At 43.4% G+C, this 21,678-nt stretch overlaps 1 protein-coding gene across 1 annotated transcript in view; it reads right to left on the reverse strand.

Moving 5' to 3' along the window:
- SPRTN (SprT-like N-terminal domain) overlaps positions 1–21,678 on the reverse strand; it is a 277,952-nt gene that overhangs the window by 79,067 nt on the left and 177,207 nt on the right. The window contains exon 4 of the mRNA XM_086927114.1: positions 6,586–6,904. Coding sequence (XP_086783240.1) covers positions 6,586–6,904 — 319 coding nt within the window. The remainder of the gene's footprint in view (positions 1–6,585; positions 6,905–21,678) is intronic.

Genomic DNA, 21,678 nt, shown 5'->3' on the forward strand with positions numbered 1-21,678 from the left:
ACAGGCATTTGGCTTCCCCAAAGAGCATCACCTCCGTTTTGGAAACGTTGCATTGTAGATAGTTTGAGGCCATCCAATGGGCCACTTCTTTCATACCCCGGGCAAAGGAGTTTTGCACTTCAGATGTCAGAGTTTTAAACGGAAAGAGGAGTTGAGTATCGTCGGCGTACGATACTGGGATAAAGCCGTGAGATCTCATGATGTTCGCCAGGGGGGCCACATAGATATTAAATAAAGTGGGGCTCAAACATGAGCCCTGTGGCACCCCCTTGGAGATCTCCAGCTCCTCTGACCGATACGTCCCCATGGTGACACTTTGGGTACGGTTAGTGAGAAAGCTCCTTAACCAGGACAGCACTCTGCCTCCCAGGCCGATGTCAATTAGTCTGGAGGTCATGATGTCATGAGACACCGTGTCAAACGCCGCTGACAAATCTAAAAGCACCAGGATAGCGGAAAAGCCCGCATCCTGGAGCATGCGAAGATTGTCAACGACGGACAACAGGGCAGTCTCAGTGCTGTGCCTAGGTCTAAACCCAGACTGGGAGGGATCCAACCCCCCTGCACTCTCAATGAAATTTGATAAGTGCCGATTGACAAACTTCTCCGTCAGTTTTCCAAAATATGGAAGGAGTGAAATAGGTCTTAAGTTTGTCAATTCAGTCCAGGGGATGGTGTTATTTTTCCTGAGGGGTTTTACCAGTGCCCGTTTCCAATCTAAGGGGACTTCCCCTGTACTGTCCCCTGAAGGAGAAGTAGGGTTGTTTGTGAGCAAGGGAGGGAGGGGGGCGGTGCTGCGGGTGTGGGGGGGGGAAAGACTGGGGATGGTAGGACTTGAGGAGGGTGAGGAGTTGGGGGAGTTGGGGAGGGGGAGCACTAACTGTTTGGACACACTTGAGAGGCAATGGAAGGATCCAGTGGCGTGCAGAGGTCTCAGGGTCTACGCAGGACGTCAGTTGTGGATATGGCTAAGAAATGGGACAAAAGCCTCAAGATACTGAGTTGAAATGTTAATGGGCTGGGGGACAAGCTTAAACGCACCATGGAACTGCAATTTGTCAAGCGTCACCAGCCTGACGCTGTGCTGCAACAAGAAACTCATCTGCTGGGCAACACCTGCCACGCTCTGAATAGGTACTGTTATGCACTGGCAGTCCACTCCGGTTTTACCACGGGATCCCGAGGGGTGGGTGTTTTGCTCTGGCACGCCTCCCCTTTCCTTCCTGATCATACTGATGCTGACCCGCAGGGTCGGTTTACCACAGTCTCGGGTAAATGGGAGGGGCGCAGACTAACCCTAGTGTCCACATACGTCCCGCCAGGCCTCCAGTAGCAGGCTTACACTGATCTTGTTAAACTCCTCCTGTCCCTCCCGGATGGGCAGTTATTCATAGGGGGGGACTTTAATGCAGTAGTCTCCGGTATATTGGACAGACATCCGCCCAGGGATACACCTTGGGGCAGAGATGGTTGAGGGACTTCCTAGAAACGTTTGGCCTCACGGACATATGGCGCTTAGCACACCCCACAGACATGCAGTACACCTTCTTCTCGGGGGCCACACCATTCTTTCTCCCGCCTGGATCATATACTTACTCCTTTGCTCCGAGACACAGTTGTGCGTGAAGCAACGCATCTGGCGAGAGGTATTTCTGGCCACTCGCCGGTCATGGCCCACATTACTGTGGGCAGTAGACGGGAGGGATGCGTGGCGCCTATCAATGCCTGGTATCTCCATAATGAGGATCTCCGCAAGGCACTGATCCTCTCCATAACTAATTACTTCAACAGCAATGACGGTTCAGTAGATTCGGCAATTACATTATGGGAGGCCTTTAAAATGGTTCTTAGAGGAGAGGCCCTCTCAGCAATCGCTGGTAGACGCAAGGAGAAAGAGGCACAGCTGGTTGCGATTGAGACTGACCTGGGTACACTGGAGGAGATGACGCGTACTGAGGATACGCCGGGGGCACGTCATCGATTTTCATTAAAAACCGCAGAGTACCAGGTGATGGTAACGGAGGCAGCAAAGAGGATGACTGCCACCAGGGAGGGTAGGATATACGACCATGGAGACAAGGCGGGTAAGCTCCTGGCGTGGCTTGACAAGAAGCAGCAAGCAAGTAAGGGGTTGGCTGATATCCGGAAAGCAGACGGCACTGTACTTACTGAACCACGAGACATAGTCACTGAATTTGCCCACCATTTCCAAGTAGTCTATAGTCGGGGTCTGACCGCCCGGAGGAGGACTCTGACGCACTATTAACGGATCTTAGGATGCCAGCCAGCCCTCTCTGATGTGGAACGAGATCGTTTGGAGGCGCCATTCACCAGGGCGGAGGTGGAGCGTGCAATCGGAGATCTTCGTTCCGGTAAGGCGCTTGGGCCGAATGGCTTGCCGAGCTATACAAGCTCAAGCCTGATAGCGTCAGCCCCTATCTTAAGCGTATGTTCGGTAAAAGCAAGACCAAGGGGGTGCTGCCACGGGACCAAAGACTAGCAACTATGGTAGCAATTCATAAGGAAGGGGAGCCTAGGGAGCAGTGTGCCTCATATAGACCCATCTCCCTGTTAAACGCGGAGCCTAAGATTTTAGCGAAAGTCTTAGGTAACAGACTCCAACCGGTCCTCACCACACAGGTCCACCCGGACCAATCAGGATTCATGCCCCACCGGAATACAGCGCTCAATCTCCGCCAATTGAACGGAGTGTTGGGAGATGTCACACGATAAGAGAAGATGCAGAGGTGGTGTCGCTCGACGCTGCGATGGCCTTCGACACCCTCGAATGGCCGTACAAGATGGCGGTCCTTCGTAAATTGGGTTTCGGCCCCAGCTTCATCTCTTGGATACGACGCCTCTATTCAGAACCGCTAGCCCAAGTGGTTGTGAACAACAAGGTCTCTGAGGCATTCACCCTGGAGAGGGGGACACGCCAGGGGTGTCCGCTTTCGCCCCTTCTGTTTGCCCTCTCCCTTGAACCGCTGGCCACCTGGATCAGACAGGACGTCTCCCTGAAGGGGCTTCGATGGACAGACGGCTGGGAGGACAGGATCTCCTTATACGCCGATGACATCCTCCTATACCTTTCACGGCCCCGGAAATTGCTAAATTGACTCCCTGCTCGCAACGTTTACTTTGATCCGCCAATTGTATAAATTGATGAATCACCACACATTCAATATTGTTGGATTAAGTTTGTCAATGCCGTGTGATTGGCTCGACTACCAGGAAGTGCAGTATTTTAATGGGAGATTTGGCCGGCTATGGTTAAACTACACGGCAGGACCGCGGCCGGCCGACTAGGCTTGAATCATCCACGGGACAGTAAGTGGGGCCTCGGGGTCATTGTACTCGGGCGCAGGGAGTCAATTTTGTTATAAAGGCTTTTTGCTGCCCTGGAACCGGAGACAGAGGAATAACTTTGGGGCATGGTCCGATATATTTGGGCTACACTAATTATGTATGGATCATGGCATCCTCTTTATATTCTTTCTCGATCTCCTAGGTTGTGTCCTCGGAGGTTCACCCAGCCCGCTGCCATTGCAAGCCCGGGATTACAATAAACTCGGTGAGTGCGACGGTCGGCTGCTAATCCTTATGTGCTATGAGGTTAATAACGATACCTCAAAGTTGCTTTTGTTATTTGGAGAGGTTGTTTGTCGGAATCACTGGGGTGGGGGGGGTGTTTTTTAATCTGTTGGGAGCTGTTACCGATACTTCGATACTGAATAAATTAATTCAGGGGTATCAGACTATGCTGTGTGGCCTATTATGGCTGTGTTTGGGGGTAGTGTACTACAAAGTTTGAAGAGTGTCTAAAGTGAATATAATGGAGACTCATTGCCTCATAAACAGGGATTGCTGCAATAACTCCTGTTGTATGTTCTTTATCTATGCAGTATATGTGTCCCGTGTTAAGGGGGAGTACCTCCACAAAGCAGGACTTCTGCATTTACTTACTCTGGATACTAACCTAAATAAGGTAACACGGTGGACTGGGCCGGATAAGGAGTCCTGAAGAAGAACGGTGTGACCCTCAAATGTGGGCACAGGGTAATTCAGTCAAAACATGTTGAATTTAGCAGTCCTGGGGGGGGGGGTTGATGTGAGTCCCTAACTTTCTCACAGATATACCCACCCATTTCTACTTTTAATCCTGTCCTTGGGGCTCCGGAATAAAATAATGTATAGAGTACCCATGAGGCAGTTTTAACCTCACTTCCCCTGCACTTGTTCTTATCACGTTTCCCAGTCAGGGTTGGTAACACTTTATACTCACCTTCTGTATATGAATGTTTTTTTGTTTGTCTGTGTTGTTTTATGTTACCCCCAACCCTATGATCTACCCTGTGTGTGGCTACACCACGGTGTATTGTAAGCAGACCCGATGATGAAGCATGTCACACACAATTTTGTGTGTGAGTGAGGGCAACTTTTACAAACACTGTGTGTGCCCTGCATGCTTTGTCTAGGTCACTTTTCCTCTCTACCCCTCTTAGTGTGTTAAGGTTATTATTGGAGGGTTGGGGTAGTGGAGTAGTAAACCCTCTCTACCTTTCTTTTGTGTGAGATTATATCTGACATTGTCAGGAGTAAATTTCCATTGTTTCTCAATATGGGAAAAGATTAGCGAAGAGGTGTTAAAACACGCAAGTTAATAGATTTGCACAGACTCAAAAGGGCATTTTAACCCTGGAACTATTGCTTACCACTACATTCAGTTCCATTATTTAGATCTGCGTAAATGTGGCAACATAAAGGGATTGCAAGTATTCAAACACTACTATGGTATGAGCCCTGGCATAATCAGAGAGGCTATACCAGAGCTCTTATATAATGAGATTGCTGCCATAATTTGTCGTTGTACTACATGGCACTAAAGGGACGTGTTGATTTTGTTACAGGACAAGTAGATTTATGAAGCAACCTCGCCAGACAAGTAGATATTTTATTAAATCCCGCAACCCTGGTATAAAAGTGAGTGCATGAGTCTCTGTATGCATATCGGAGTGGGTGCATGAGCCTCCGACAGAGTATGTAAGTGGGCGCATGAGTCTCTGAGTGAGTCTCTCACTGGGTCTTTGAGTGGGTACATGAGTAGGCACATGAGTCTCTTACTAAGTTTATGAGTGGGTGCAACAGTGTTTAAGTGGGTAAGTGAGTGGGTGTATAAGTGTCTGGGTTGGTATGTGAGTGAATATATGAGTCTTTAAGTGGTATGTGGGTAGGCACATGAGTTTTTGAGTAGGTCTGTGAGTGGGTGTTTAAGTCTCTGAGTGGATATGTGAGTATGGAGATACATTTCTCAGTGGGTATCTGACTAGGTGCAAAAGTGTCTGAGTGGGTATGTGAGTGGGTGTATGAGTATGAGTTGAAATGTGAGTGTAGGACTGTCTTATTGGGAATATGAGAGGACATATCAGTTTGCTACTGGATCTATGAGTGGGTGCATAAGTGTTTCAGTAGGTCTGTGAGTGGGTGTTTCAATCTTTTAGTGCATGTGTGAGTGGAAACATAAGACTCAGTGGGCGCATGAGTCTCTTACTACATCTGCGAGTGGGTGCATGAGCCTCTGAATGCTTATGTGAGTACACACATGGTTGTCTGAGTGAGTCTGAGTAGGTGCATTAGTTTCTGAGTCGGTGTATGACTGAGTAAATATGTGGTTAGGTACATGCCACTGTGACCAGCAAGGGTGTCTCTATAGATACTTTTTGTTTTATATCTTCACCAGTATTCGCGAGGCTGTCCTGATATTCGTGAGGACATCGCAATGTTCGTGACGTCCATGTGACGGTACACGGGGGCCGTGCAGGCGGTTGCATTGTCATCACGCATGATTTTAAAAAACTATTTTTGATACATAACTCGTCTCACTAACACCTCCATTTCTCAAATATGGGATCAGGGTACCACCACCCTGATCCCTTTAGTTTACTTTCACAGGAATCTTCAGCGCTGGAAACCTTTCCAGATCGATAAAATGGCGGGTGCAACTTTCTGTTCAGGTTTCGCCCCACCAATCACAGCATCCCTGTTGGCGCGTGCATTAACACTTAATAGCGGAATCGCCATGAAATATCAGCAGCCAGAGAGATCACTATAATTTTCAACTTAAATTTCTCAAAAACTACTCAACATATTTGCACCAAATAACAAAAAGAACAATCTGCGTAACATCACCTACCTTTCTGCCAAATTTGGTGTGATTCCGTTCAGTGGTACAGGCTGTAGTCGTGTTGACAGCTTCCTATGGATATTAACATTTCAAAAGCACCCTTTTTTCAACCCCATTTTTCTCAGCCCCTGCTTTACGAATTCCCCCGAAACTTTCCATGTGCAACTAGAATCACCGGAGAACTTTTTGGGAAACTTTCATGAAGCTTTGTCAAACTAAACCAAAGTTATAGGCGAATCAAAAAACGCTTTTCGTATGGAAACATGCTCCTAACTAGAACTTCTTACTGGCGACTGCCAGTAGGGAATATAAATATATGAAAAAGTATTACTTTCTTCATTCTTTTGTCACATAATCAAGCCATATCAGGCTTTGCACAACATTGATTCACACTCTGTTTATACCTTTGTCATCGGACAGCTTAGTGTTCTGAGATGTAGGTACCACTGGGCTGTGAGTTGTGGGTAGCTTAACGTTCTTAGATGTTGCTAGGCTTCTTTTTCCATTTCCTTTTTTAGAATAGTTTTCTGGCTCCTTGATTTTGGTAAATGTGCCTCCACAGGTCTGCTTGTGCTCTGCCCACCAAGGATCATTGGCAGATGGTGGCCTGTTCATGGCTCTTTTGACATAACCAAAAAAAGGTCGTTTTTTCTGGCAAGGCCCATTGCATAACCACCAGTGCTTTCGATACTCATCTACTTCGTCATGGAAATTGTGGTATACCTGTGAAAATAACAAAAGTAAGGATAATTGTATTCATTTCTAGACTCCAATGTCACCTACAAATTGTGTTAATTTGATGTGAAAAGAACAAAAAACTGAGCAATGTAAGAAAACATTACCTCACAAATAATTTAACAACATCATTGCTAAGGGTTTTCCCCACTGTGCAGAGTTTTTTCTTTGTTTTTGATACTCAGGTAGGTTGAGCTTAAGCCATGAGAACCTCTCTTCTACAACATATTCAGGCCAAATGTGCATCGTTCTTTTAACCACTTATTCTCAGGAGACATGCGAGACTGCAGGATCATAAGAGTTTTGCCACTGACTGGAATCTCCCGAGATTTCAGTCACACTGATGTGGCCAAAATTGCATTTTTAAGAACCAGACTGACATTTGTGAAACATTCTGGGTTAGAAAACATGCTGGGACTCACACAAACCATATCACTATTGATTATTGTTGGTGTTTAGTTTTCTAAAATGCCTCACAGTGGTAGGGTTTCTGTGGAGACCACAGAGACTGGCAGAGGGAAGAGAACACAGCCACTTCACCCAAGGGAGACTGCAACTGCCAAGGTTCTGTGAGCAATCATTTTCTGTTAATAAACACAATGTGCTATGTTTGAACTACTAGTAATACTGAACCGTGTTTACATCATCTTCCACCTTGCTTAAATGTCACAATCCGTCATGTGATATTAATGTCGTTTCTGATTCTAAAATAAACTAAAATCGTTTCAAACAGGTCAGCAGAAAAGCTCAATCAGAAAAGGTTTCCTGGATGTACTAAGCCAAGGACACATCTTGCTCTTCCTAGTTCTGTTAACATTGCATCAGTTAAACTGCATAGTCAAAACTATGAGAATGATTGAACCATCATGTACTGGTTGTGGGAAAATCACAATGTATTTCTTGTAGAAATGTTTCTTTTAGATTATTTCCTATTTGTTTGAAATTAATTAATCATGTGTTCCCAACAAATGTATTAAATCCTTTGTCCAAAGCCCAATACAAGAGTGTGCATTTCTCTCACAACAGAGACCCCTACTTCCTCCCATTCTTAGAAGGCAAATATAGGCCGGATTTCATACTGAACTGTAATGAGTTCTTTTACTTACGATGTATATGCTTTGCTGAAATGAACTAATGGCGTATTTTGACTTTAATACTTACATGAATCATTTAAAAAAGATCTATTGTCTATCATTCTTATGAGAATGTTTCAGAAGTCACCTATGGGGCCGTTTTGACTAAAGTGACAGTTCCAATCGGGGCGCAGCAAAGTACGAGCATCAGGGACTAACTACACCACTCGGAGATTAAAACTCCAGTACTAAACTGTGCGACTTTAGTTAGAAAACTTGTAAGGTTCTAATGTGCTGACCGGTCTTTCTTTCAATCTACAAAGGTACACAGCTCTAGACAAACAAACAAAGAGAAGAGAATAGAGACTACATATTTGTCTAATCTAACACACAGCATAACACACCTTTCCCTTACAGAAAAACTCAAATAGAAATAATCAAACTAAAAGGAACAACATACTGACTCCAAACAGACGAAATTGAGCCGCAGGATAACTACTTAAATACATAAGCAAACTGCTAAAATGCTGTAAACGCTCTAAATTCTATGTACATAGATTTAAGAAGTAACATGAAAGCTAATGCTTTAACCAATAGCTGCTCTATAACCCAAAAGGTCGAAAGAACTACAAAGTGTTCAAGCAAATTACTTTAACCGCACAGATTGCTGCTTTATGAGCGAATGAACACTCGCACTCATCATGAACACTACTGTCAGAAAATATTTGGAACACCGTGCATTACCATTCTCAATTTCTTCTCACAAATAATATTTGGGTCCAATCCAGGCTATACCATACCAGTCAACCTAAACAAAAATCTGACTGGGTGAGGAGGGGTCAGGACCTTGAATTGAGCAGGGTCTCGTGACGAGAAATACGTAAGAGGAATTCTTTTGAAACAAACTTCAAGTCACCCTTATTAACATCACGCATAAACTGTACATTGTTCCCAATCTCAAATCTTTACTTTTGACACAATACAAGAAGCAAAGCCACAGGTTCATGTGTGATTGCCTATTTCCCACTCCAGCATCAACAGCCAGACCTTTACATACAACACTTCCACAACTCTTAGAACAATGATTGAGCCCCTGAGGTCACATCATGGTTGTAGCCTTGCGTCCTTTCAGTATTTCTAAAGTGTGATACCGGTGGTAGTCAGCACTGGAATGACAAGATCACAACGTTTCTTGCACCACTTCATCAACTGATGATCTTTCAGCTACCGCTAATCTGACACATCCACCGACTATTCTGTTTGGTACTTTAACCAAACAGTTAACTTGAGACTATTAGAATATAGCTTTATAATACTCAATTCCTGTCCCATTTCAAACTCTGCTTTATCTCATGGTATGAAAATTGCACAGGGGAGAACTTCATGCACAAAGAAGTTCCTTAAAATTCCAGTTACTATTACTATTTTAGCATCCGGTTGTCTAACAAATGTAACTTTCATTAATTTGGTGCTGTAGCCTATCAGAACAAGGGCAAACCTGACTGCAACCCGTGGGATGACCCAAAGGAATCTGAAGCCATCTTCTTCTAATCTTGTGTTGGTACCCTCACTGTAACCATAGGTGGTGTCTTTGTGCCAAGATTCTTGTCAGCAATTTTAAAGGTAGAACATCCTCAAACTTTCTCCTTTACATCTCGGTCCATTTTCTGCCCCTAATAAGTAAAACTCGTACCTTGAAGGTGGGCCGCGCGATTTTAATGGTGGGTGGAGTTTAAAATTCTGATTATCTTGATTCTGTGTTATCAGTTTCTCCAATGCAAATTGTGGCCATTGATGAGGTGGCACATGCAATGGACCTACATTTGTCACTGGATAAAAATGTTGCAAATGTTTTCTAGGAAGGTAATAGAGTTATCTACCTCAGAACAGTAACATTCTTGAACACATCACAAAGGTAACTCAGGAAGCGGATTGGTTTTTCTAAAATGTACACAGCATGGATAAACCCAAACAATCGTACCATTTCTATGACAAGAGGGAGCCTAAATGGAACCAAGCAGCACATGAAAACAGAAACACTAGTGTGATAATGGTCTTACATTGCCCTCCCTTTAGAAGAAACATCTTACAAGATCACCTGAATCCAAGACCCAGCAATAGGAAAATAAACTGCGCCCATAAAGTAGAGCATTGAAGGAGGAGAGTGTGAATTGATCATGTTGATAGTGAACCCCAAAGATGACAAGAGGTTTGTCATAGCTTGGAAGTGGTTCGGCGAGCCCGCCTTCAACAGCCAGTCATTGAAGTAGGGGAAGATTGGCACTGCCGGCCTCCAAAGGTGCGATGCCACCACCGCAATCACATTTGTCAACACCAAAAGGATGCTGGTGAGGCCAGCGAGGAGCACAACAAACTGGGAATGTTCTCCCACCATGAACTGCAGGCAGAGCCGATGGCCAGCAGGACGAATATATGAAAAAAGGCTTTCTGTAAGTCCAATGCCACAAACCAGTCTCCAAGGTCGAGAGCAGACAGGGGACTGGGGTGAGCACCCTGAATTTCTTCTTCCGGCGGAAAACACTGAGAGGGCGCAGATTAGGATTCGTTCTTCTTGGACACAAGAAATAAATGGGAATAATAACCATGCCCTACTTCTGGCACCAGCAACCATCTCAACAGCCCCTTTGGCCATAAAGGCTTGCGCTTTCTGCCTCAAAATCAAAAGATGGTCCTCCAAGAGTCATTGTGTGGACATGGAGCAGTGCGACAGAGTAAGTCAGGAGTAAGGCTTAGCTTTTGCGAACAATTTGTAGGACCCACCTGTCTAATGTGATCACTTGCCAACCCAGATAAAATTGGTGGATTCTGCCTATCACTGGGTGGCTGCGACTCTGTAAGGGTACACTAAAGAGGTTTTTGTTTAATAGTTTTTATTGACATTTATCATTACATACATACCAGCGAAACAGCAGTACCGTTTGAACAAGGGGTAGAAAAGAGGTCCTTAGCAGAAGGAGAAATAGGGGAGGAAGAAAAGGCAGAAATAAATCGAGGAAATAGAGTGTCCACATATCCAAAATATACTATACAGTACTATATATATTACCACTTGTATTTAATGAAACACGCTTTGTCATATCAGACACAGACTAAGCAGTATCAATTGTAAATAAACCTGTATCTCCTTGGGAATTGCTGAGCAGTGAAGTGACAAAGCCAAACTGAAAGACCCAACCACCCCACTGTGTGCTAAGAAAAAAGCATAATTGACCACAGTGTATCAGTGTGTTCAAGTCAAAGACGTCGTCACCAGTGAATCGGGATTTCTATGTCGTACCCATGACATGAAGGCTCTGAGATGTCCCTGGGGCGAGAGCTGAGTGGCATAAGCATCCAAATGGTTGACAGTTGCTCTTGACAGTATGTGACATTGTGAATCCATGATTTAGTGTGGGTCTTCTGCCCCAATGAATAGCAACTCTGTGCTAAGCAAGCAAGAGTAGCATGGCAACATGGTGATAACATGTAACAGGAACTTCTTTGACGTAACCCAATAGTCCCACCAAAGGAGTATATGGGACTTCGTGCCCAGTGATCTTATGTATGTGAGCGAACACCTCCCCCCAGAAAAAAGCAACCCTCGGACATTGCTAGACCAAAAGAAGAAAGGGAGGCTAGCAGGGCTTTACATCGCTAACAGCGTGGCTCTGAAACCAATCCCATATTGAATAAATGCCAGTTTCTGCACTGTTTGTTTTGCTTGCCGCTAACCACAAGTCCCAGAGGGCCTCGTGGCCGGTGTACCGACATCGAGTGTCAGGAGGCGCATAAAACAACCACAGGACCCCCGATGCGAGCGACGCACGAAGGCCGTGCCCGGGCCAAAGGCAGGCCCGTCCACGCCCGTCGTAGCCCGGAGAAGGCTGGGCGGGGCCCCACTCTCTAATAATGGTGGCACAGGACATTTGATCTTGGTTTCTACCACCTCCAGGTAACTGTGTCGGCCCCACGTCTTTATTTCATTTTTCTTTCTACCAATCGTGTTAGCGCTGTTGTTTACTTTTGATCTTATAATGAATGAGTAAACGTAAGGGAGTGGCGGGAATCCTTGACGCTTTTATTATTAGGGCCGAATCAATGCTCAGCCACGAGATTGAAATGACTGAGAGGCGACGGTCTTTAGGACCCTTATCCCTGAAGAGGCACTCTTCCCTGGGTTCTATTTCGGGTGATGCCCTCCAAATTTGTTCGTACCCCATCACACAAGGACAGCCGCAGTCCCATCCCGTACCCGGAAGTATCTCCTATGGAGACTAAAGTCTGCCCAAGTGTAGTCACAAGGACACGGATGATCAATTCCCATTGTGAGGCGAAGTGGAAAGAACCACTGGTGAAGTGAAGGAAGGGTACGGGCTCTCAAAAATCCAAACCCAAAAACATAAATTAACTCAGCATTTTAACCCTGAGGCGCAACTCTGTGTAGTGCTTTCGGGGATGTTGCTCTGGACACTGCTGGGGAGTCTGCTTTAGATTCCGTTTTTGTACGGCTCAAAGAACTAATAGATAAACAAAAAATTATGGGATGGGCCCTTTAGAACCCCCAAATCCACACACTGATCATTTTAGTGATAAGGTGGCTCATGAACAATTGTGTCGCAGATTAGACGCTCTCCACAAAACAGTAGCAGAGCCCCTAAAGAAACTTCTGGTTAGGGTAACAGCCATTGAGGAGCTAGTTAGAAACAGCCATGGTGCTCGTCTTATTACCTTCCCTAGTAAATCCTCAATCCCTGTAGCAGATACCGGAAAGGTAGATACTCCCACTCAGGCAGATTATATCCAAATTACAGAAAATATACCCGCAGATACAAATAGTAGTGCTGTAAACAATAGAGTTGCCTAAAGTTGGCCTAAAGTAAATCACTTGTCCCTTCTATTATATACCACACCTAAGGATATGGAGAATGTGACACTCAATCTACCGCTGGAGGTTACTCCTTATACAATAATATTGTTGAATGTACCACATCTCTCCCACCAGGCAAATGAAACTTGGGAGGCATTGAGAAATAAATCTCTCTGCTGGATTAGCTCTAAAACCGGCTTAACCAAAGCACTGTTTTGTGAGTTCAAGATGGTAAGAAGAGTAGGCTGGGTTGGGATGAGGGAAAAATTGTACCCTGGTCACTGCATAGTCCTCACATTTAGAACGCCGAGACTGGTAAGCGAAGTCTTACGTAGACTCGGGAATGACTATGTGATCGACCGAGGAATAAATGTACTGCCAATTGGATATTTTTTATCCTCCAACAAATAAATTTCCTTATACCTCACAGCCGAGATTTACTAACCCCAACCACCAGCACCAATTTACCCTACCCACCCACAACAGATTTGAAACACTTACAACCCTAGAAGATATAGATTGACTCATCTCCACACACAGTTATGCAGATTGTAGCAGGGTTACGGTTAATCATCAATCTGGCCTGGAACCGGCAATTAGTTATCCCAATGAATTCAAACATTGCGTCGTAAGAGCAAGTGATGACTCATATGTTGGTCCTTGTAATGATAGCACGGGCCTAGGCTGATTATCAGCTCCAAGGAGCTGTAGCAGCTGATATTATTGTGCACCATCTTAACTAGATTGGAGCAGATTCGATAAACTTAAACACCCCTCATTCAATCCTTCCCAAAATCCTTGTTCACCACCCTGTTCTTAACAGCAAACCATTCCATAATTAGAGTATTAAACCGGCTGAAAACAGGTCTAGTACAACCTGAAATTTATATCTTGGAAAGTGGCAGGCTTAATTACTAAACTTACCAACCCTGCCTGGCTTGACTTCATAGCTGGCTATGACATTCTATGCATTCTAGAAGCCTGGGTTGATAGCCCACAGCACATTAACGGGTTTATTTTTTACACTGGCTTCATTGTCCAGGCGTGGGAGAGAAAAAAGGGTGGTTTGTGCACCTATATTTCTTATCGGCGAGATGTAAAAAAGTTAGACCTTTTGGTATCTAATACTTATTACCAGGTTATAAAAATGAACATTGATGCCTCACATAGCACCATCCTAATAAACTTTTATAATAACATTCCTACGCCGCAGTCAGAGGTAGTCCTGATTCAATTACAGATGAACCTGGATAAAATACAAAAGTCACTTAATACGGACTTGTGTTTAATTTGGGGAGGGGACATTAATATTGGCCCTTGTGTCCATGCTGACGGTGGTAATTGTGGCTTAATATCCGATGACGAAGTAGACATCTCTCCTTCTCTGCATTCCTCCCTTGGGGATTATTTAAACCTGATTAAATATACTATGGACCTGGGTTTTACGAAAGATCTATGCTCACCACCTTAACCGTTTAATAGTACTTTTAATGGTCTTTTTTTTTTATTTTTTTTTTTTTTATTGGAGTTCATGGTGCAATAAGGAAATACATAAATACATTACCATATGCAAGGTTTAAGAACATCTGATACATATATGAACAATTAAAGAACACAGTATTGTAATGTAATGTGGAGGTAAAAAATTGAATAAAAATCAATCAATAAATATAGCAATACAGTACATTTCAGATTCTTATTCTATCATCCATCCACTTCTTAACCGGGGCCCATAATCGTCTTCCCATTTCTCTTTTTTTAGCGCCTTTAAATTCATAAAGGCTAGACTCAATATTGTAAATAGCCAAGAATCTAGAGATCCACATCTGAAAAGACGGGGCTGTTACATCCTTCCAACCGGCCGAAATAATAATTCTAAGTACGGCAACTGACATAAAAACCAAAGCGGCCTCGTCATCTGTTAAAACCAGTTTAGAATCTGAGCCAAATAGCATTAGTGTTGGGGATAGATCGATCTTATGACCTAGCAGCCCCTCCCAGTATTTTGTTATTCCATCCAGGACAGGGGTCAATCGTTCACATGTAAAGAACATATGTATTAGGTCTGCTTGTCCCTTATCGCATCTTGGGCAACAATCATCATTCTTGACACCCCAGGCAAATAATTTAGCCGGTGTATGGTATAGATTAAAGACTGTTTTGAAGTGTTGTGCTCGTAGATTGGACGCCCGAAAAATCTTTTTGTTCAAGATTAATGCTAGGTCCAAATCTACATCCGGGTTTCCCAATTTAATTGCCCAATCACTTTCCACTTTTCCTACATCGTCCTGTAATCTGGACACAAACAGATTGTACATATCTTTAATCTTCCTACATCTTCTTCTCATACCTTCAACCACAGGAAAATCTACAAGGGGTTTAAGCTTTGGTCTACAAGCATGTAAAATGCCGGAGATTTGGCCATATATAAGCCAATGATTTGAGGGGAGGCCATATCTCCTTTGCATGTCCTCAAACCCGCTTATCCTATCTCCTACCATTAGATCTCCAATAGTCTTAACCCCTAAATCCTTCCAGACTTGCAGTATCCCGTCATTGTTTAAATGAGAAAAGAGGCTAGAGTTAAACAAGAGAAGAGACGGATTGACTTTAGGAATATGAAAAATTTTTTAAATTGATTTCCAAACATACCATGCACCAAGCAGGACCTTAAATCGTGCCTTTCTATAAAACCTATATTCCAGTTCGGTTAACAGTAATCCCAAAGCTTTCTCCCCCATTAGTAATCGAAAGATGGAAGGGGGACCCTGGTTGTCTACAATAATTACATCAGTGTCAGATTGAAACAGAATTGGCATCTGGGTTAGGAGACAGGTCCAATGATATAGTCTCAAGTTCGGAAGTGCCATCCCACCCCTTTCCCACGGAAGAGACATAAGGGTCGTTGAGCGTCGAATCTTGCCATACTGCCATATGAACTTGATAAAGACAGACTCTAGTTGCTTCAGAATTTTCTCCTCAATATATAGGGGAATTGCTCTAAAAAGATAAAGCACCCTTGGGAACATCGCCATTTTTACAGCATTTACTCTCCCGACCAGCGAAAGATGAAGGGCATCCATCCTTTTTAGTTCTACCTCTATGGATTTAATAAGGGGAGGGTAGTTCTCTTCCACTATCTTACCCACTGTAGCATTTATCTTAACCCCTAATTATAAAGCAGAATCAACATACCTAGGGTCGGGTCTTGATATGTTTCTAGAGCAAATTATCTGGGTTTTAGATTCATTCAGGAGATATCCTGAGCCTTTACCAAAACGTTTAGCCATCTGTACCAGTTCTGGGAGTGCTTGCTGCGGGTCTGTTGTGATAACCGCCAGGTCATCGGCATAGGCTAAAATCTTGTTTTCATAACCATTGTAGATCACAGGGGATATTCTGGGGTTCTCTAGAATCTTCTGAATAAGCGGATCGATATATAAAGCAAATAATATGGGGGAGCAGGGACAGCCCTGCCGTGTCCCTCTACTTATCTTAAACTTGTCTGTTTTCTCTCCCATTACCGTAATTGTCGCTTCTGGGTCAGTATACATAGCTTTAATAGCCCTAGCAATATTTGGACCAAACCCCCTCCCAGCCATAATCTTCCAGAGGAAGCTCCACTCCACCCGGTCAAAAGCTTTTTCTGCGTCGAGCAGAATCATGGCCATCCCATCCCCCATGACTTCCTGGGCATCAAACAGGGTTATTGCTCTAGATATGTGATCTGTCGTGCCACGCCCAGGGACAAAACCATGTTGCCATGGAGAGACAAGATCGCCTATGATCCTGCCCAGCCTCTTTGCCCAAATCCTTGAATATAGCTTAGTATCAGCGTTTATTAAGGATATAGGTCGATATGACCCCGGTTTCTCTATTGGTTTGCCTTTCTTATGAAAGACTATAATGTTAGTTTCCTTCCATGAATCGGGGACCACCCCAGAGTACAATATTCCATTAAAAAGATCTACTAGAAGAGGAGCGATCTCTTTTTCAATAGTACTTTTAATGGTCATGGGTTGTCTTCAATTATAGCTCACATTTTACTTTCCAACAGATAATCAGACAAAATTCAAAATTCATACTGTTGCATTCAGTGATCACTATCCCATTAGTGTTACCATGGATCTACTGGCTAATGTGTTATCAGGGGGACACATGGCCATGCCTGAACACGGTAAAGCCATAAATAGAACCAACGGCTATACCATTAAATGGAAGGGGGGTAGACTCACTGAAGCTAACCAAGTCAATATTAAGTTGTTGTAAAAAAGATTTTGCTGTCTGCCCTGATGAGACTGCTGTGGACCCGGATATTCTTAATTATTTTCGAAATATCACACAGGCCATACAAAATAACCTGTTATCAGACTCAAAAAACGCTATACTGCTAAGACAGGTTGGTTTGATTCCAATTGTAGTAAAGCTCATGTTGACCTAAAAGCTGCCCTATGTAAGTTCTAGAGAGACCAGGAAGCCATAAGAAGAGCGAGAGCAGCGTATAAAATGTCACTTAAAGAACGCAAAGAGGGGATAAAAACCGAACTGTGGCAGTCATTCAAGAAAGCTTCAGAGTTAAAAGATACAAAAAGCTTCTGGCAGGCTGTGAATGCGCTGTTCCTAGACCCAAAAAATATCCCCAGCATTGAAATTACGATCTAGGAGGACAATGGGTAACCCATTTTTCCAGGTTTTATTGTGACAACGCAGATCTAATTCAGTGTGAGGATCCTAGTACCGGACACACAAGTAATCCTCCAATTGAAATTAATTTTAATGTGGACGAGGTGATTTTGGCCATAAACGAGCGTGTGGGGGAAAAAAAAAGCTCCTGTACCTGATAGCATCACAGTGGACTTATATAAATGCTGTCCTCAGCTATGGGGCCCATTAAGTACTATGGTCTTCAAAGCATGTTGCACACAGGGTTTCACCGCAACATGGATAGAGTCCATACTTCTCCCTATTATTAAAAAAGGCGACCGCAATGATCCAGCCGGTTACAGACTTATTTCACTTCTGGATTACGTCGTGAAGTGGCCAGGCGTGTGGTCCTGAAAAGACTATAGATGTGGGCGGTGGACAGGGGTGTTCTTTCAGAGCTACAGAATGGATTCCGTCAAGGGCTTGGTACCATAGAGCAGGACTTAAATTTAAGCCTCTTGTGGGGTAAATATACAAAGGCCAAACAGGGGAGTCTCTTCCTGTGCTTCGTCGACTTAAGTTTGCCCTTTGACTGTGTTAACCATCTGATACATTGGAGTATTTTAGAGTCCATGGGGGTGGAAGTGCCGCTGATTAACTTTTTTAAACAGTCCTACATAGATGCCCCGGCAAGCGTCCGTTATGGGATAGCAGGTGAACGCAGCCACAATTCCCTATTAGGAAGGGGGTAAGGCAGGGATGTGCGTTAGCCTTCCCCCTCTTCACCTTATACATAAATAGTCTGGATGCCACAATTTCAATGGAAAGTCAGGAATTACCCAGCATCGGTAGTCGGCTAATTGGAGCCTTGTTATACGCAGATGATGCTGTTCTCCTGTCTCGTACCCCAATAGGTTTGCAGAAAACCGACAGGAGTTTTGTGTCTTTCATGTCTACACTGGACCTTAAGTTTAACATCACCAAAACCTTTGTTATGAAATGTAGTAAACCAAACGTTAAGTGTCGAGATATCTTCATAAATGATTGAAAACTCAATTTGTTAATTATTTGTCCTATCTGGGCATTGTGTTAGAAAAGAGGGGCTCATAGAGCATAGCTATCAACACCAGAAAATTATTGTTTACAAAAGCTATAGGAGCCCTAATAAATTTCTCTAGGATATTAGGCAAGTGCCCTATTGATGATCTGTTGACCATCTACAAAGTCAAATGCATTCCTGTTGCTATGTACGGAGCAGGCATCTGGGGTTTTGCAAACACAGCGCCCCTACAGCTGGTCGAGAATAGGTTCTTAAAATATCTTTTAGTAGTCCCGAACAGCACAGCCACGTATATTTGCCATGCTGAGTTGGGTCTACCATATTTATCCGACCTAATTAAGATCCAGCCAGTCTTACTATGGCACTATGCTTAACTGGGACGTAATTAATGATCGTCACATACTTCCAACAGGCACTTTGCATCCCATTGCTTGCATTCGTTAAAAACTTTATGAACGACCTAGGCTATTCTAAGTATTATGCCAACCCTGATAGTCTGTCCCGTGTTACCAGGAAGTAACTGAAATTATTATGCCTCTAGACCATCTGGAGACGATAAGATTGTCCACCAATGTTATGAAAACGCCTGTCAGAGAACACCAACTTCTCCCGACACAACTGGGGCAACAACCTTATTTATTCATAACACTAGGTAATTATGATAGGATGCTATTGACGCGCCTATGTTTAGGCAACTTTTATAACAGGGTTATGGTCCCTAAGATAAATGACTGGTCATGTATCTTATGCCCATGTCCATGTGACGATACATCGGCTCAGTTTACAATCCATGTTATCTTTTTTTGTAAGTTTTATACCCTTATCAGAAAAATATGGATCCTGCCCATTTAAAATAGCAAGACCTGAGACAATGTAGACCCACTTTTATTAAGTTACAATTTCTCAATGAAGAGATGCTTATTGATCATAAAGCCACATTTTTTAAAGGGGCGGTCAGATCCAGAATGAGCATGCAGGGTAATGCTTTATCTTAATTGCATATGAATTTATCGCATGTTCTGATTGTCCTTGTATCTTGTTATAAGTTCTTTTAAATTGTAATTAACATGTTTTTATTGGATTGTTGAATTTATATTACGTACTGTCCGTAACTTTTCTTTTTAATGTATTGTTTTATGATTTAACATTTTTAAATCGAATAAAGCGGAATTTGACTTGGAATAATTATAAGGGAGTACAATAGATACGTTTTAGAAATTTAAAGTGAATTAAACTTCAGCTGTAATTGGGAGAAAAAACAAGTTACTTAACCTGTACACTGTGGTTCTCCAGTATTGATATATTTTATAGATTCAAATGCTAGAATCTTCTCCGTCGTCATGGTGGCAGTCTCACGATTTTTAAAATATAGCAGTATAAAAGAAAGAATTCATGTGACACCAATGCAAAGGAAACCAAATTTTGTTAACGTATTGTCCTCCTTATAAGGTCCAACTATCAGCCAATGATATGCCTGCCGAGACCACAATCCCCTGCAGAGCCACCATACCTCAGATTTCCAGCACAAGTGTATGCAAGCTTCCCATCATGAGGTAAGAGTGGTTTGCCTTAAAACGGAGAGGTGGGCGGGTTGCATGGGAATCTATGAAAGCTATCAACACTGGAGAACCACAGTGTGCAGGTAAGTAACGTGTTTTTTCTCCAGTGTTGAATCTTTCATAGATTCACATGCTTGAATCAGAATAGTAAGCAGTACATCATTTCCAGAAAAGCATTTTAAGGGCAAGACCTCTTTTCTCCTTATGAACCAAATAACCACTTTTGCAACCTACTAGTGGAAGAAAAAGACAGCAGTTTGTCTGACTCAAAAGTCAAAATATCAAAGACTAAATGTATATTTAACTAAATACGTATGGAATCATAACACATATTTATGTATATACAGTCATACAATCCTGAAAAAGTACCTTAATAAAACAGGTGACGGAGCACAGCCTGTCCCACCGCGGAATGGCCTTTGCATGCAGTGTCCAAACAGTAGTGTCTGGTAAAGGTATTGACATCCGACCATGTTGCCGCCCTACAGATTTCCTGGAGTGACACTCCCGCGAACAATGCAGCAGAAGTAGCCATCTTCCTTGTCGAATGGGCCGACACCTTCGAAGTCAGTAGTCGTCCTGCTTTCTCATGACAAAAGGCAATTGTTGAAGATATCCACCGGGATATACTGTTTCTAGACAAAGCATACCCCTTTCTGGGAGGAGCAAAAGCAATAAGTAATTGATTTGATTTTCGAAATCTCTTTGTTCTGTCAATGTAAAATCTCAAGCAACATCTGACTTCTATCATGTAAAGGGATCTTTCCACTAGAGATGTTGGCTCCTGAAAGTATGTAGGTAGAACAACAGGTTCATTCAGATGGAATTAACTCAGGACCTTTAGAATGAACAATGGGTTTGTTCTCCGCACCACCTTATCCCTCTTGAATTGCATAAAGGGTTCAGAAATTGAAAAGGCTTTTATTTCACGGATTCTCCTGGCCGATGTTAGGGCTAGTAATAGAGCCGTTTTCCAGGACACAAACTTTATGTCAGCCTTATGAATAGGCTCGAAAAGTTCCTTCCTCATCTGTGAGAGAACAGTGTTGAGTTGCCAGGGAATCACTGGACGCTTCATTGGTGGAAATACTCTGAAGAGTCCTTTCATAAACTCCATCATTACTCTGGCAGACAAAAGGGAAACCTGTCCCAGTTTTCTCCGGTACCTCCAGATTTCAGCTATATGCACCATAAGAGATGAGAGGGCTAAGACTGTTTTGGCTAAATGCAGCATATACGGCAGTATTTGATTGGGTATCGACTGTAGAGGGTGTAAAGAGTGATCCAAACACCACTGACAGAACCTCTTCCATTTTGCAGCATACGTTTTATTGGTGGTAATTGCTCTTGAGTGACTGAGAATATCTCAACAGTCTTGATGAATATTCAGGGATTGAAATTCCTGTTCAGGAGGTTTCAAGCCGACATACCATCTGTGGATGCACCACTTGTCCCTTGCTCATGGATATCGTATTGTGTACAGGTGGAAATTGAATATGAGGGGACAGACATTCACAGAAGTTCCGCGAACCAGAACTGTCTCTGCCATACCGGTGCTA

Source organism: Lissotriton vulgaris, chromosome 6 (assembly GCF_964263255.1).
Source record: "Lissotriton vulgaris chromosome 6, aLisVul1.2, whole genome shotgun sequence".
Taxonomy (NCBI): domain Eukaryota; kingdom Metazoa; phylum Chordata; class Amphibia; order Caudata; family Salamandridae; genus Lissotriton; species Lissotriton vulgaris.